The sequence below is a fragment of the Ipomoea nil genome, unplaced genomic scaffold, assembly GCF_001879475.1.
Source record: "Ipomoea nil cultivar Tokyo-kokei standard unplaced genomic scaffold, Asagao_1.1 scaffold0317, whole genome shotgun sequence".
Classification (NCBI taxonomy): Eukaryota; Viridiplantae; Streptophyta; class Magnoliopsida; order Solanales; family Convolvulaceae; genus Ipomoea; species Ipomoea nil.
The window spans coordinates 5,234,671-5,247,310 of NW_017616745.1; the positions used below are offsets into that span (position 1 = coordinate 5,234,671).

At 41.5% G+C, this 12,640-nt stretch overlaps 1 protein-coding gene across 1 annotated transcript; it reads right to left on the reverse strand.

Annotated features, from left to right (window-relative positions):
* Positions 1–8,845: 8,845 nt before the first annotated feature.
* LOC109170563 (SKP1-like protein 1A) lies at positions 8,846–9,378 on the reverse strand. Its single transcript, XM_019319732.1, has one exon. It carries the CDS (start codon positions 9,353–9,355, stop codon positions 8,879–8,881), a length of 477 nt encoding a protein of 158 aa, XP_019175277.1. The 5' UTR covers positions 9,356–9,378; the 3' UTR covers positions 8,846–8,878.
* Between the last annotated feature and the right edge of the window lie 3,262 nt (positions 9,379–12,640).

Consider the following 12,640-nt stretch of genomic DNA (forward strand, 5'->3'; position numbering starts at 1 on the left):
CTGGGGAGGGGGTGTCGACGTCAATCCCTTCGACTTGAGCCCCTGCCGTTGGTCCAGCCAAGGGAACAGAAGAAGGGTCCTCGGCCTGAAGAGAGGACTCGGCGAGCTCAGGAGGTGTTGCTGAGGGAAGAGTCGTTGGATCAGAGGCCGCCGGAAGAGCCGCCGAGTTCACAGTAGCCGACTGTCTTTCAGTCGCCGGAAGAGCATCTATCACGGGCTTGAGGCCCCAGCCCTCGGGAGTGAAAGAGGAGTCCCGGACCAGCAAGGCAGAATGGATCTCTGTCTGCGCCTCGCGAAAGCCGAGGCGATAGTCGCGCTCGCCCAGGTCCAGGAGGAACTCGTCACCGTCCGGCGTCGACAGCCACTCCTTAGCAATTTCCTTCTGGCGAGCCTCTATCGCCGCCTTCACCTCCGCCTCGAAGGCAGCCGACTTCTTGTATTCTTCGACAGAGGTCGCAGCAATCGTCGCCACCTTGTCCCGCTCTTCCTCCCACTGACGGGTGACCCTCAGCATCTCGGAATTGTGCACCTCCACCGCCTTGAGGTGCTTCGCCTGCTCTTCCAAAAAGTCCTCCTCCGTCTGACGCAGCTTGAGGGCCATAGACCGCATTTCGGCCCTGTAGTTCTGCAGCCGCTTACTCATCTCCATTTGGAAGGTGAGGTTCTACGAAATGACCACGAGTCAGATAGTAAAAGGAAAGAGCGAATGAGAGGAATTAGATGGGAAACACTTACGCGGTACGACTGGCGCAGCGAGGCCTCGATTATGTACGCGTCCCCCAGAGCATGAGTCGCCTCCACGTCCTTAGGCAGGAGGACGTTAGCACACCACTTACGGACGGAGGAGGCGCCCATCCAGATTTGGGCATCCTCCTCTACCTCATGGCACAACCGGATTCTTTTTGGAGCCGGCTCATCAGTTTGACCGGCCGGGTGCTTAGAGCTGGGGCTCTCTGTCTGAGGAGGAGGCGGCTGTCGAGTGGGCGACATCACTGGCGACGGAGTCAAGTCCACCACGTTTCGAGGTGGTGGAGGAGTCGGCCGGGGAGCAGGAGACGGTTGGGATGAAGAGGCAGCAGCAGTGCCGGAAGTGCACTGGGTCAGCCGATGCCTCATCTTTTCGGCTCTGTCCGCCATCTCGGGAGTCAGTTCAACCGCTTCGTCGGAGCTGGAGGAGTCGGAATCGTACGGACCTGCGGAAAGGGGAGAAAAACCATGAAGTATTCCGAGTCGGAATGTGGCAAGATAAGAAAAGAAGAGGAACGAGGAGTAACGAAGACTACCTATGGTGGCCGCACCCTCCGGTAGCAAGCCACGCTTAGCCATGGCCCGGACTCGGGACCAGTACTTGACAGAGTACGGCCCAAAGCCCTTCAAGAACTCGCCGCCCAGGACCGCATCATCAGAAGGAACGGCACGTCGAGAGCAAGGCTTGAATAGAGCGGCCGGCCACAAGGTCGGAAAGGTGAAGGAAGAAAAAGCAGGGCGGACGAAGAAATAGAGGAGCTTCCAGTCCTTAATGGAATCGGACAACCCCTCGAAAAGCTGCCGCCCCGGGCGAGCGGCGACTTGAACGAAGCCCGGCGAATGCGAGCCGACCTTGTTCACGGTAAAAAGATACCGGAACAGGTCTAGGTCTGGCTCGCACAACCACCAATGGCAGAGGTTGACGAAGCAAGTGAAGAGTCGGTGAGAATTGGGCACTAGTTAGCCCGGAACTAAGTTGTAATGGCGGTAGAAAAGGGAAAGAAAAGGACACGGAGGAACCCGGAAGCCAAAGGCAACCGAGTGTAAATGAATACCGACACAACCCTCGGGAGGGTCGTAAATTTGCCGGCCCTCCGGGGCGAGGACTACGGCGGAAGGCCCAAGAAGGTATCGGGCCATTTCCAGATCCACCGCATTGACAACGGATGGTGACCCGGAAGGGCGGACGATGGAATCGAACTTGCCCCGCGGCCGTCCGACGCCACCCGGCAGAGCCGCCACCGTCGTTAGAGGAGCGGGGCTCAGCGGAGTAACCTCCCCCAAAGAAGAGGGGGTCGGGGGAAGAGAAGATGTCGATGGAACGTCCGCCGGAAGTTCCATACGGCGAAGAGAGGACGTCGCTGGAATGTCCGCCGGAAGTTCCATACGACGGGGAGGAGAAGAAGAGGACGAAGAAGGAGAAGACGAAGAAGGAGAGGTCGTCTCAAGGTTATCAACCGAGTAACGACGAGAAGAAGAAGAATGTGAGGAAGAAGACATTACCTAAGTCAGGAGAGAGATCGGAGGAAGTATTGAGTGGCCGGAGAAGCTCAAAGTTGAAGCTGAGAAGAGAGACTGGAGAAGAGAAGGGAAAGAGAGACGAAATGACTATTTAAAGTGGAGGAATTTCAAAGGACGGCCACGTGCCACCTTCTCGTTGGAGGAAGAGGAGGTGACGAGACGTGAAGGGACGCCGCAATTAATGCCTCAAAAGGCGGCGCGACGGTTCAGGCCTAGGGTTAGCCCACAGACGGCGCGTCTGTCCTAGGCTAGGGTAGAACGTCAAGTGACCCGGCCTGCTAAGCCGGAAGCCCGTAGTGGGCCATGGCCTCTGGGCCCATGTGATACGAGCTGGAAGCTTCTAGAATGACCCGGTAGAACCCGACTCATCGAATGATATCAGCCGAGTTCACGAAGAGACTCCCGTAACCAGGTCGGCAATCAGACTCGGCGACTCCCTCACCAGGAGGGTCTCGCCATAGCAAGGCTAGGAATCAGTCCCATAGACCAGAGGTCGGATGACAAAATACTAAGAAGATGTGGGGTCGGACAGAAAAACACACAATTTATTTAATTAGTACGAAGATTACAAGGCCCAGCACTCGGCCGATGCAAATTACAAGAAAAAAAAAAAAAAAAAAAAAAAAAAACAAGTCAAGGCTTGGCTTCTTTCTCTGTCGACGGGCTAGCGGCCGGAGGGCCTTCCAGGAGGTACTGAGAGCGGAAAGGCAGAGGACTCTGCTCAGGCTCAGGCATTTCGTCCAGATACACGGCGGGCTTCCCGTCATCGATCATTTGCAAAGGCCTCTCCAGAGCGCTCGGCGACATGGCCACACCGAAGAGGGGAGGAGCCTCCCACTTCTCTTCCACCATTGGTTCAGGATCTTCCACCACCGGCTCCATCTCCACCCCAGATTCCGTCTCCACGTCAATAGGTTCCCTGCACATCAGGTCCAGCATGTCTGGAAGCACCACGATGGGGTCGGAGGCCGAGTCGCCCACCAAACGACCTCCGTTAGCCAACCTTTTCTGCCTCAGTTGCTCTAGACGAGCATGCTCCTTGTTACGAATGGACCAGCGGCGATCACCGTCCCTATAACTCATAGCGCCGTACCTTCGTGAAGTGAAAAGTGTTTCGATTTGCATCAATTGTGAAGGGCCTTTATATAGCCCAGCACGGGCAAATACCAAGGCGATGATCGCGGAGAATATTATAACTGATATAACTGAGCCGGATTAGACGGATGACGCGAATCTCTGTCAGAGATTAGTTCCATCAGATCCGCTCGAGAAGAGCGAGATTCGCACGCCAATACAGGAAAAAGTGGATTCGCCCAGGATATGGGGAATCTTGCAGGTGTTAGACCGAAAAGATTTCGATGACATAACCGACCCCTTGACCAGTCGTCCAGATGAGTACGTAATAGAACACGACAAGACATAAGGCAAGGATAACATTTATTATTATTGCAAAAAGGAGGATACAAATGGCAAGGAGCTTATTACATTGGGAAATATGAAAATGCTCCTAAAAGAAATCCCTCCGAACTATGGCCGACTCCGGTACATACGATCACTCGCCAGGCAAGGAGGAGTCGCCCCCAAAGAACCCCCCCGATGGTCCAGGCGGGGATGGGCAGAACGAGTCCCAGAAAGCTGGCATGAGTGGTGGCGCAATCGGCTCCTCGTCATCCGGATACATCTCCAGGTAGCGGGCGTAATCCTCGTCATTCATCAGGCCCGTAACCGGCCCGTCCAGGTCGTCCAGCGGAATCGAGAAGGTCATTTTGAAAGTAAGTTGCTCTGGAACCGCCACCTCAACAAAGGACCCATCTTGAGAAGTCACTCGGGCAGTCGTGGGAGTAGGCGGATGGCGTGATGGCGGGGTGACCTCGCGTCGAGAAGGAGTCGGCGGCTGAGAAACTGAGGACATAGCGCCGACAGGGGACCTCTGAGGGGCTGGGCGAGGAGTCTTCTTCCCGTGTTCTCGTTCAGGCCGAGTCCGCTTGGAGGGCAGCGGACGCCAAGGAGACCCGAAGTCAATCCGTTTTCCTTTCAGAGGAGAACGACCCATGATAGACTTGAGAAGGTGAAAGAAAAGGAAGGACGCCATTTATAGGGGCCAAGTTTAGACGGAATAATCCAAACGGCCCCGCGAGATCCGGAGGAGATGGCTGAGGATCCGGACGTTACCAAAAGATATTTAAGACGAAGATACGATGATTGAGAGGGATGAACAGTTGCTACTTTTCCAAACCTAGGCTAGCGGACCGGGTGTGGAAAAGTGAGGGACTAGTTGATGGGGTGAGGACCCTGGCCCAAGGTATAGGGGCCCAAAGAAAATAGATAGGAGAAGTGGGCCAGCGTCGAGAGGAGCCCGAAGAACAATTGGGCCGAGTCCGGGAGTCGGCCCAGGCCCAAGCATGGGGCCCAGTTCCGAGCTGCCAAGAGGAGTCCAGTAGGAGCTTAGGCCGAGACAAGGAGTCGACCGAGGCCCAAGCCCAGGAAAGGACTCGGCTCAAGGAGCCGTTGAGAGCATTGAAGAGGCTCGTTTAAAAAGGGAGCCGTTGAGACATTGAAAGCCGGACACGGTCAGGCCGTTACAAGCCTGGGAGAGCCGTTGGTCGACCGAGTAATAGCATCCAACGGCTCCGTATCTTAATTAGCCATGAAGTCGGCCATCAAAGGCCTTCAAGTCGGTAGAGGGGGAGCCACTATATAAAGGTTCCTCCATTCTTGTAAAAGGAGGACAATTGAACACCCAAAGAGGGGAGAATACCAAAAGAGTTCCGAGTACTAGTATAATCTCCGAAATAGACATACACTTTATCGAAAGGTGCACCCACCAGCCGAAGGTTGTGTTGGACCTCCTTGGGCCCGAAAACCCTAAAACCATCAAGTATGTATGTACAAGTTGGGTTGATAGGGAATACAAGTTGGCTCGCAAGTTACACAAGTCAAACTGTATAAGAGTTAATTTAATTTCTGGTCCTAGATTTATAAGTGACAGTCAATTTTTAGTTTTTTTTTTTTATCAGAACATCTATTTTTTGTCCTAGTATTATTGTGACATGACTAATTTTGGTTCTCTATAAAAAAAATCGTTGAAATTTCTTAAATACAATGGCATTTCACTCTACAATTATGAATTTTTTTCAAAAAAATAAACATAAAAAGTATAACGGGTCAACGCACTTTGTATTAAAAAGATCAAAGTGTCCTTCAATTTAACAAAATTTTAACGATTTTGTTGATAGAGGACCAAAATTGGTCATTTCATAATAATACTATGACTAAAAGGGGATGTTTTGATTAAAAAAAAAATAGGACTAAAAAGTGGACGGCTACCTATAAATCTAGGACCAAAAATAAAATTAACTCACCTGTATAACATGGGTACTCCGCCTGGTTGGGCTAGATCAGAGAAGTCTCTAACCCAGACTATCTAAAAACATCGCTAAACGGTTTGGCTTGTTTTGACGGCTCTAGTTAAACTCTATTAGCACAACTCAAGCCAAAAGAATCGAATCCTTGTTAGTCATACAATAATAGAGATACTAATTAAATGAGTCAGTTAAACTCTATGAGCATAACTCATGTTCAAAGAATTAAACCTGACTTAGTCATATCATTAATAATATAGATACTAAATAAGTAAATGAGTTAAATTCTATGAGTACAATTCAAGTCGAAAGAACTGAATCTGAATTAGTTATATAATAATAGAGATATACCAACTTAGGCTCAAGTAACTAAAGACAAATTAATTGTACAATGGAAGCCACCTCCTATGGGTACCTTAACATGCATGCAATGTTGATGTAGCAGTGTTTGAGGATGGAGCTGGTTTTGGAGCAGATGTGAATGGGCGTTTAGAGTGTGGTCGTGACTCTTACATGGCGAAAGCAATGGCAGTCAAGGAAGCTTTAACTTGGCTAAAGGCTCTCGAAAAGACTAATGTTATTATTGAATCTGATTGCTTGAATTTATGTACTGCTTTTAATTCGCTTTCGTTAGACCCTTCTTATGTTGGTTTACTTATTAAGCAATAATGTCAATCTATTGCTAGAGATATTGACACCATTTCGATTCGCCATAATCAGGAGGTTAGCGAATCAGGTAGCTCATGTTTTGGCACGAGCAATTGATTCTTCGTCTGTCCTTGGACCGTGGGTCTCTATTCCCCCACTTTGTATTGCGAGGTTCTTCAGTATTTAATGAAAGTTCCTTTGGTTTCAAAAAATTGTACAATAATGGAGATACATGTACGTTATATGTAAAATGCGTCTAGTAGTATTTGATCAAAACTCAAATTCAAAACAAACTATGTACATATAAGAAGGGACTTTGAAGTTCCGACATGCGAAGGTTAAACAAGCTAGATCAGATTAAATGTCTAGTTAGTCTTGGAGAAGAGAACGATGACTAGAGTTGTCAATACGGGCTGGCGGCAGTCGTTATATTATAGACCGCGGTGCATGTGCACCGCGGTCAACAACGACGCCGTTTCTTTAAGTAAAGAAACGGCCCGCCGTTAGAGTTAACGGAGTCCGTTTGTTTGGTGTATTAAACACCAACTGACACTACAGTATATCCAAACCGACACTGCAGTTATACTATAGTTATAGTGAAATGAAACTGCAGTGTATATAAACTGAAACTGAATAACATTTCACATATTTGAGTGTATATTGTACAATGAAGCTGTAATTATATCAAAATAATCATGTAGTTGTGTTTTAATGAAACTATAATGTATATAAAATAAAATTAAATAACATTTTCACATATTTGAGTCTATAAATATCGAATGAAACTATAGTTATATCGAAATGAAACTGTAGTTGTGTTCAACTGAAACTGCAGCGTATACAAAATGACACTGAATAACAGAGTTACTTTTTGCAAAAGGGTGCGAAACGGCGGAAATAAACACTGTTAATTTTCATTTAAAAAAAAGACGCGCGTTGCATAATCGATTATGCACCGCGGTGCATGATATAATTTGCCGATTGGCGGGGGGCCCGCCAAAGCTCGCCTTTTGACGGGGCGGGTTAAAAAGCCCGCCAAGAATACGGGCCTAGGTACGGGCAACCCGCCCCCCCCCCCCCTTAGGCCCGCAGGCCCCCGCCAAAGCCCGCCTGTTTTTTTTTTTTTTTTTTTTTTTAATCATGTGTGATAGTGTCCCTAAAATCTAAACTATAATGTGGCTATGTTAATAACTTAATTGCTATCTACTTAAAACACTTATTCATAAGAAAATAACATAAATTCGTTCATCACATCATGGCAACAATGACACCTATAGGGGTAAGTATAATTACTGATAATCGATAACCGAAACGACCGATAATTTTGGTTATCGGTTATAACACAAAAAAAAAATTAGTTATTCGGCTATTCGGTTATTTTTCGATTATGAAGGTGTAATAACCACGATCACCGAATAACCGACACTATTATTTATATTATTATATTATAAATATTATATATATATTAATTTTAATTTTATATATATATATATATATATATATATATATATATATATATATATATATATATATATATATATATATATATATATATATATATATATATATATATATATATAGTGAAAGATTCTCGTGCGGTTGAATGCTTCCCGTGCGATTGTGCGGTTATTAATGTGCGTGAGATTTGTACTCAATGTGCGTGAGTGCTGTGTCTAATGTGCCTGAGATTTGTACTTAATGTGCGTGAATGTATAAAATGAAGCAGAAAATATGGATATCAGCTTCTTCCCCATCCCCAGTACCTGCACTCTGTGAGTTGCTTCAGAATAACTTCGATTATTGGGTTGCTCATAATGTGGTATGGAATATGCTGGCCTGTGCTTATTCGACATCTGAGATGGTTGCTGATGCTCTTTTTGTTCTATCCAAGATGAAAGATTTGAATCTTCAAGTTTCAATAACGACATATAATAAAAGTTTCCCAAAGTGAATACACAAATTCTATCATTTTCAATGGTCTATGCAGACCGATCTTGGTGCGAGAATCTGGAACTTCTGTTGTTTGCTTCAATTCCAGATTGTTGAAAATTCTCTTATTACTCACGCGCATTAAGCACAAGTCTCACGCATATTTAGCACAATACTCTGGCACATTAAGTACAAAACTCACGCATATTAACATGACGCACATTAAGTACAAAACTCAAGCATATTGAGCATAACAATCACGCACATTAAGTATAAACCTCGCGCACATTAATCCACCGCACAACCGCACGGGAAGCAACAAATGCACCTGATCCCTTCCCTATATATATATATATATATATATATATATATAGCTAAAAAAAAAAAAAAAAAAAAAAAAGGCGAGCTTGCGGGCTACGCGGAGCGGGCAAAAAAGCCCGTTTGTGAATGATATAACAAGTAAGGGATGTGATTGTGGTATATATTCGAAATATATACAATAATAAATAATTTTTTAGAAAAACAGTAGTAAAATAACAAAAAATTTCACAAAACATAAATTGAACAGAATTAATAAACAAATCAACTCAATAATCTACCAAAACGTCAATTTTAATTAAATATACAATTAGAAAAAAAAAATTCCAAAACTATAAACCCCAAAAAAATGTTCAATAAGCCCAAGCATTCTGCCTCAAGATCTCCTCCTCTTCCTCCGGCGTGAAGTCGTTCTTGATATTAAAAATCTTTCTAATCTCCTCCGCGGTTTTGCCTTTGATCATGTCCGCAACTCTCTGGGCCATTATCTCCAACAAGTCTCTTATCTCCAGATAGTCCGCCGCCGTGAGAAGATCGTAAAGCTCCGCCTGATCCACCTCCACAAATTTCTTGTCAAACTTCATCTTCTCGGCATTGCTTTTTCCGGCGGCGGCGTGCACTTTGCGGTACTCGAGAATCTTCGCCAGCGTATTTCCGTCGACTTTGGGTAATGGGATGACAGAGTCTTCTCCCAAGCCGCCGGCATCCTCCACCACGAACTTGAGTGTCTGTGACAGCGCCGCCACGGACTCCGCCACCTCGAATTCCTCGCCGTCGTTGGCTCTCAGTCTCACCATCTTCTCGCAGTCGTTGATGTCCAAAGAAGACATGATGGCAGTGAAGAAATTGGAGAATTTGGGTCTCAAAGTTTCGTGCGCGAACTGATAACGAGAATTGTAGGGATTGGGTAGGAGGGGAGCTGATGGTATTAATATAGGCACTCAATTATGTTTAAACAATAATCCTAATTCTATACAGTTTCCATCATATATTCATAGTACAGGTCTGATTTGATTTCATAATATGATAAGGATTAAACAATATTAATTTACTTTAACAATATTAATTTACTTTTTTATTTTTCAAAATAATATTTTTTTTGAATGTTACTGGCCCTATTAGATTGTAATATCTGTTCATATACTTTCTCAACATACTGAAACACATGAACTCATAACCTTCCAAATAGAAGTCCAACCCGGATACCATACCTTCAAAATAATTTTTTGTTTTGTTTTTTACAAAATTAAATAACTTAAAAGCCCATGTTGTTCCAGATTACCAAAAAAGTAGTTTTTGACTCACTAGTATTTGCGTCCGTGCAATGCACGGAATGGATTTGTTGTAATATATTAAAACTATTTGGATCGATATATAATTATTTGAATTAGAACATCAAATATTATATAGTGCAAGTGAAGATACAGTTTGGATCATTTATGTGTTTTGATGTTATTATTTCTTGAATTTAAGCAAATAATTGCTTAAATTAATAGCTAATGTGTAGATGTACACGCATGCGTTGCTATAACTTTGGAGATTTTATTTATCATTGTTTAGTATTTTTTTATATATAAATTAGGCAAATATGCTCGTTCTCTACCAACTTAATTATATGAATGAATTTCTATCTTAATTCATTTGTATGGAAGATTTTATTTTTATTTTTTGTCTATATATATAGCAATTTAGTCATTTAAAAAAAAAACATAATATCAACGATTTTATTTACACATTATCAAAACATCTTTGTAGACGACATTGATAGTAGCAACACAATCTTGTCCATCATCATCTAGAGCTAACACCTTCAATCGATCAGGATGGTATTCCTCGGGTTAAAATATATAATGGTAGAATATTAGTCAATTAACGATCCTTTTATATTTTAAGTGAATTAGTAATATCAAATTCATTTTCAGCCAATTATTCTTTTTTATTTTTAGTCAATTAGAATATCATATGCAGTGATATTTTTACCTAATTTTTGTTTCATTTTTAATTTACCTTTACTATTGTTTAAAATATGCATTTACTATTTATAATGTAGAATATTATTATTGAAATATTTCCATTCAATTTTAGTTTCTCTTTCATTTTTAATTAAAATGCAATGATCTAACCATGCATTTTTTTCATATTAGTCAATTATGGATGATTTTTTTATTTGCAGTCAACTATAATATTTATTTCCTTTTTTATTTTCAGTTAATTAGTAATATCATATTCATTTTCAGCTAATTATTTCTTTTTTATTGTTAGTCAATTAGCCAATTAAAATATCATATGCAATGATATTTTTACCCAATTTTGGTTTCATTTTTAATTGATGATGTAGAATATTATTATTGAAATATTTCCGTTTCATTTTTAATTTTCGTTGCTTTTTTAATTTACATTTACTATTATTTAAAATATGCATTTACTATTGATGATGTAGAATATTATTATTAAAATATTTCCTTTTCATTTTTAATTTACATTTAATTGATTATGTAGAATATTATTATTGAGATATTTCCATTCTATTGTTTAAAATTGTGAAAGATTTATGACATAATTGTAATTTGATGTATTATAATGTGTAATATTATTGTGAAAAATTTAAATGAAATGATCTGACCATTTTCTTTTCTATTTTAATCAATTATGAATTGTTTTATTTTTAGACAATTATTAATATTCATTTCCTTTTTCAATTAATCTAATTTTTGTTCCTTTTTCTATCTTTAATTTTCTGTCAATTATTAATATTCATTTATTTTTCTAATTTACCTAATTTTCATTCCATTTTTAATTGATGATGTAGAATATTATTGTGAAATATTTTTATTCTTTTTTTTTTATTTCCATCCTTTTTTAATTTACCTGTATTATTTACTATTGTTTGGGCGGGAAATCAAGTAAATAGAATTTTGTTTTTAATTATAGTATAGATTTTTTTCTAGATATGTGTACTCAATATGTATGAATTATGTCTAGATTAGATTCCAGATATTCAGATATGTGTACTCGATATGTATGAATTATGTCTAGATTAGATTCCAGATATGTTTGAGTGACTGTCTTATCACTGATCTAGATAGATTCCAGATATGTGTATGAATTATGTCGATTAGATAGATTCCAGATATGTGTACTCGATTAGATTCGATTATGTCTAGATTAGATAGATTCAAGATATGTGTACTCGATTAGATTCCAGAATCCAGATATGTTTGAGTGACTGTCTTATCAATAGATTCCAGATATGTGTACTCGATATGTATGAATTATGTCTAGATTAGATTCCAGATATCCAGATATGTGTACTCGATATGTATGAATTATGTCTAGATTAGATTCCAGATATGTTTGAGTGACTGTCTTATCACTGATCTAGATAGATTCCAGATATGTTTGAGTGACTGTCTGTGTACTCGTGTCTTATCACTGATCTAGATAGATTCCAGATATGTGTATCCAGATATGTTTGAGTGACTGTCTGTGTACTCGATATGTTTGAGTGACTGTCTTATCACTGATCTAGCTAGTACACGACTGTTTGATCAATAAGTGTGTTAGAGATAAAATCAAACAGAAATAAAAGACACAAGAATCTGTTTACCCAATTCGATATAACAGTATCTACGTCTGGGGGACCAACATCAATGAGTCTAATCCACTATCTCAATAGTAATCAAACAGACGGTAAGAGAACACCTTCTCACCCAATGTGTGTTACACACCACCCAATCTTTTGAAAGCTATAGAGGATTGTCGAGCTCAGAGATTCGTGCTTCAACGTCCAAAGTCCCTTTGGAGATCCATCTTGTCATTGTTCGTCTCGATAACTCACCCACCACTGCACCACAATTGTATGGAATACCATTTGCTGATTTAAGTTTTGTAGAACTTCTTCTCAAAAGAGTCGTCTTAAACTCATATCGTCAATGATGTTTTGAGAAGATGATAACTCATAGTATTCTCTTTGTAATTCGATGAGAGAGTTTCTTGATATTCAAATCTTGATGGATATTTCTTGTAAATCACCTCTCTTTTTCCTCTATCTTATTCTTCTCCTCTGAAAATAACTCTCCATAAATAATTTGACCGTCATTTTTCTACCCTTTATA

What these genes read in the sequence shown, in the direction of transcription:
- LOC109170563 (XM_019319732.1), bottom strand. Translation starts at nt 9,355, where the DNA reads ATGTCTTCTTTGGACATCAACGACTGCGAGAAGATGGTGAGACTGAGA.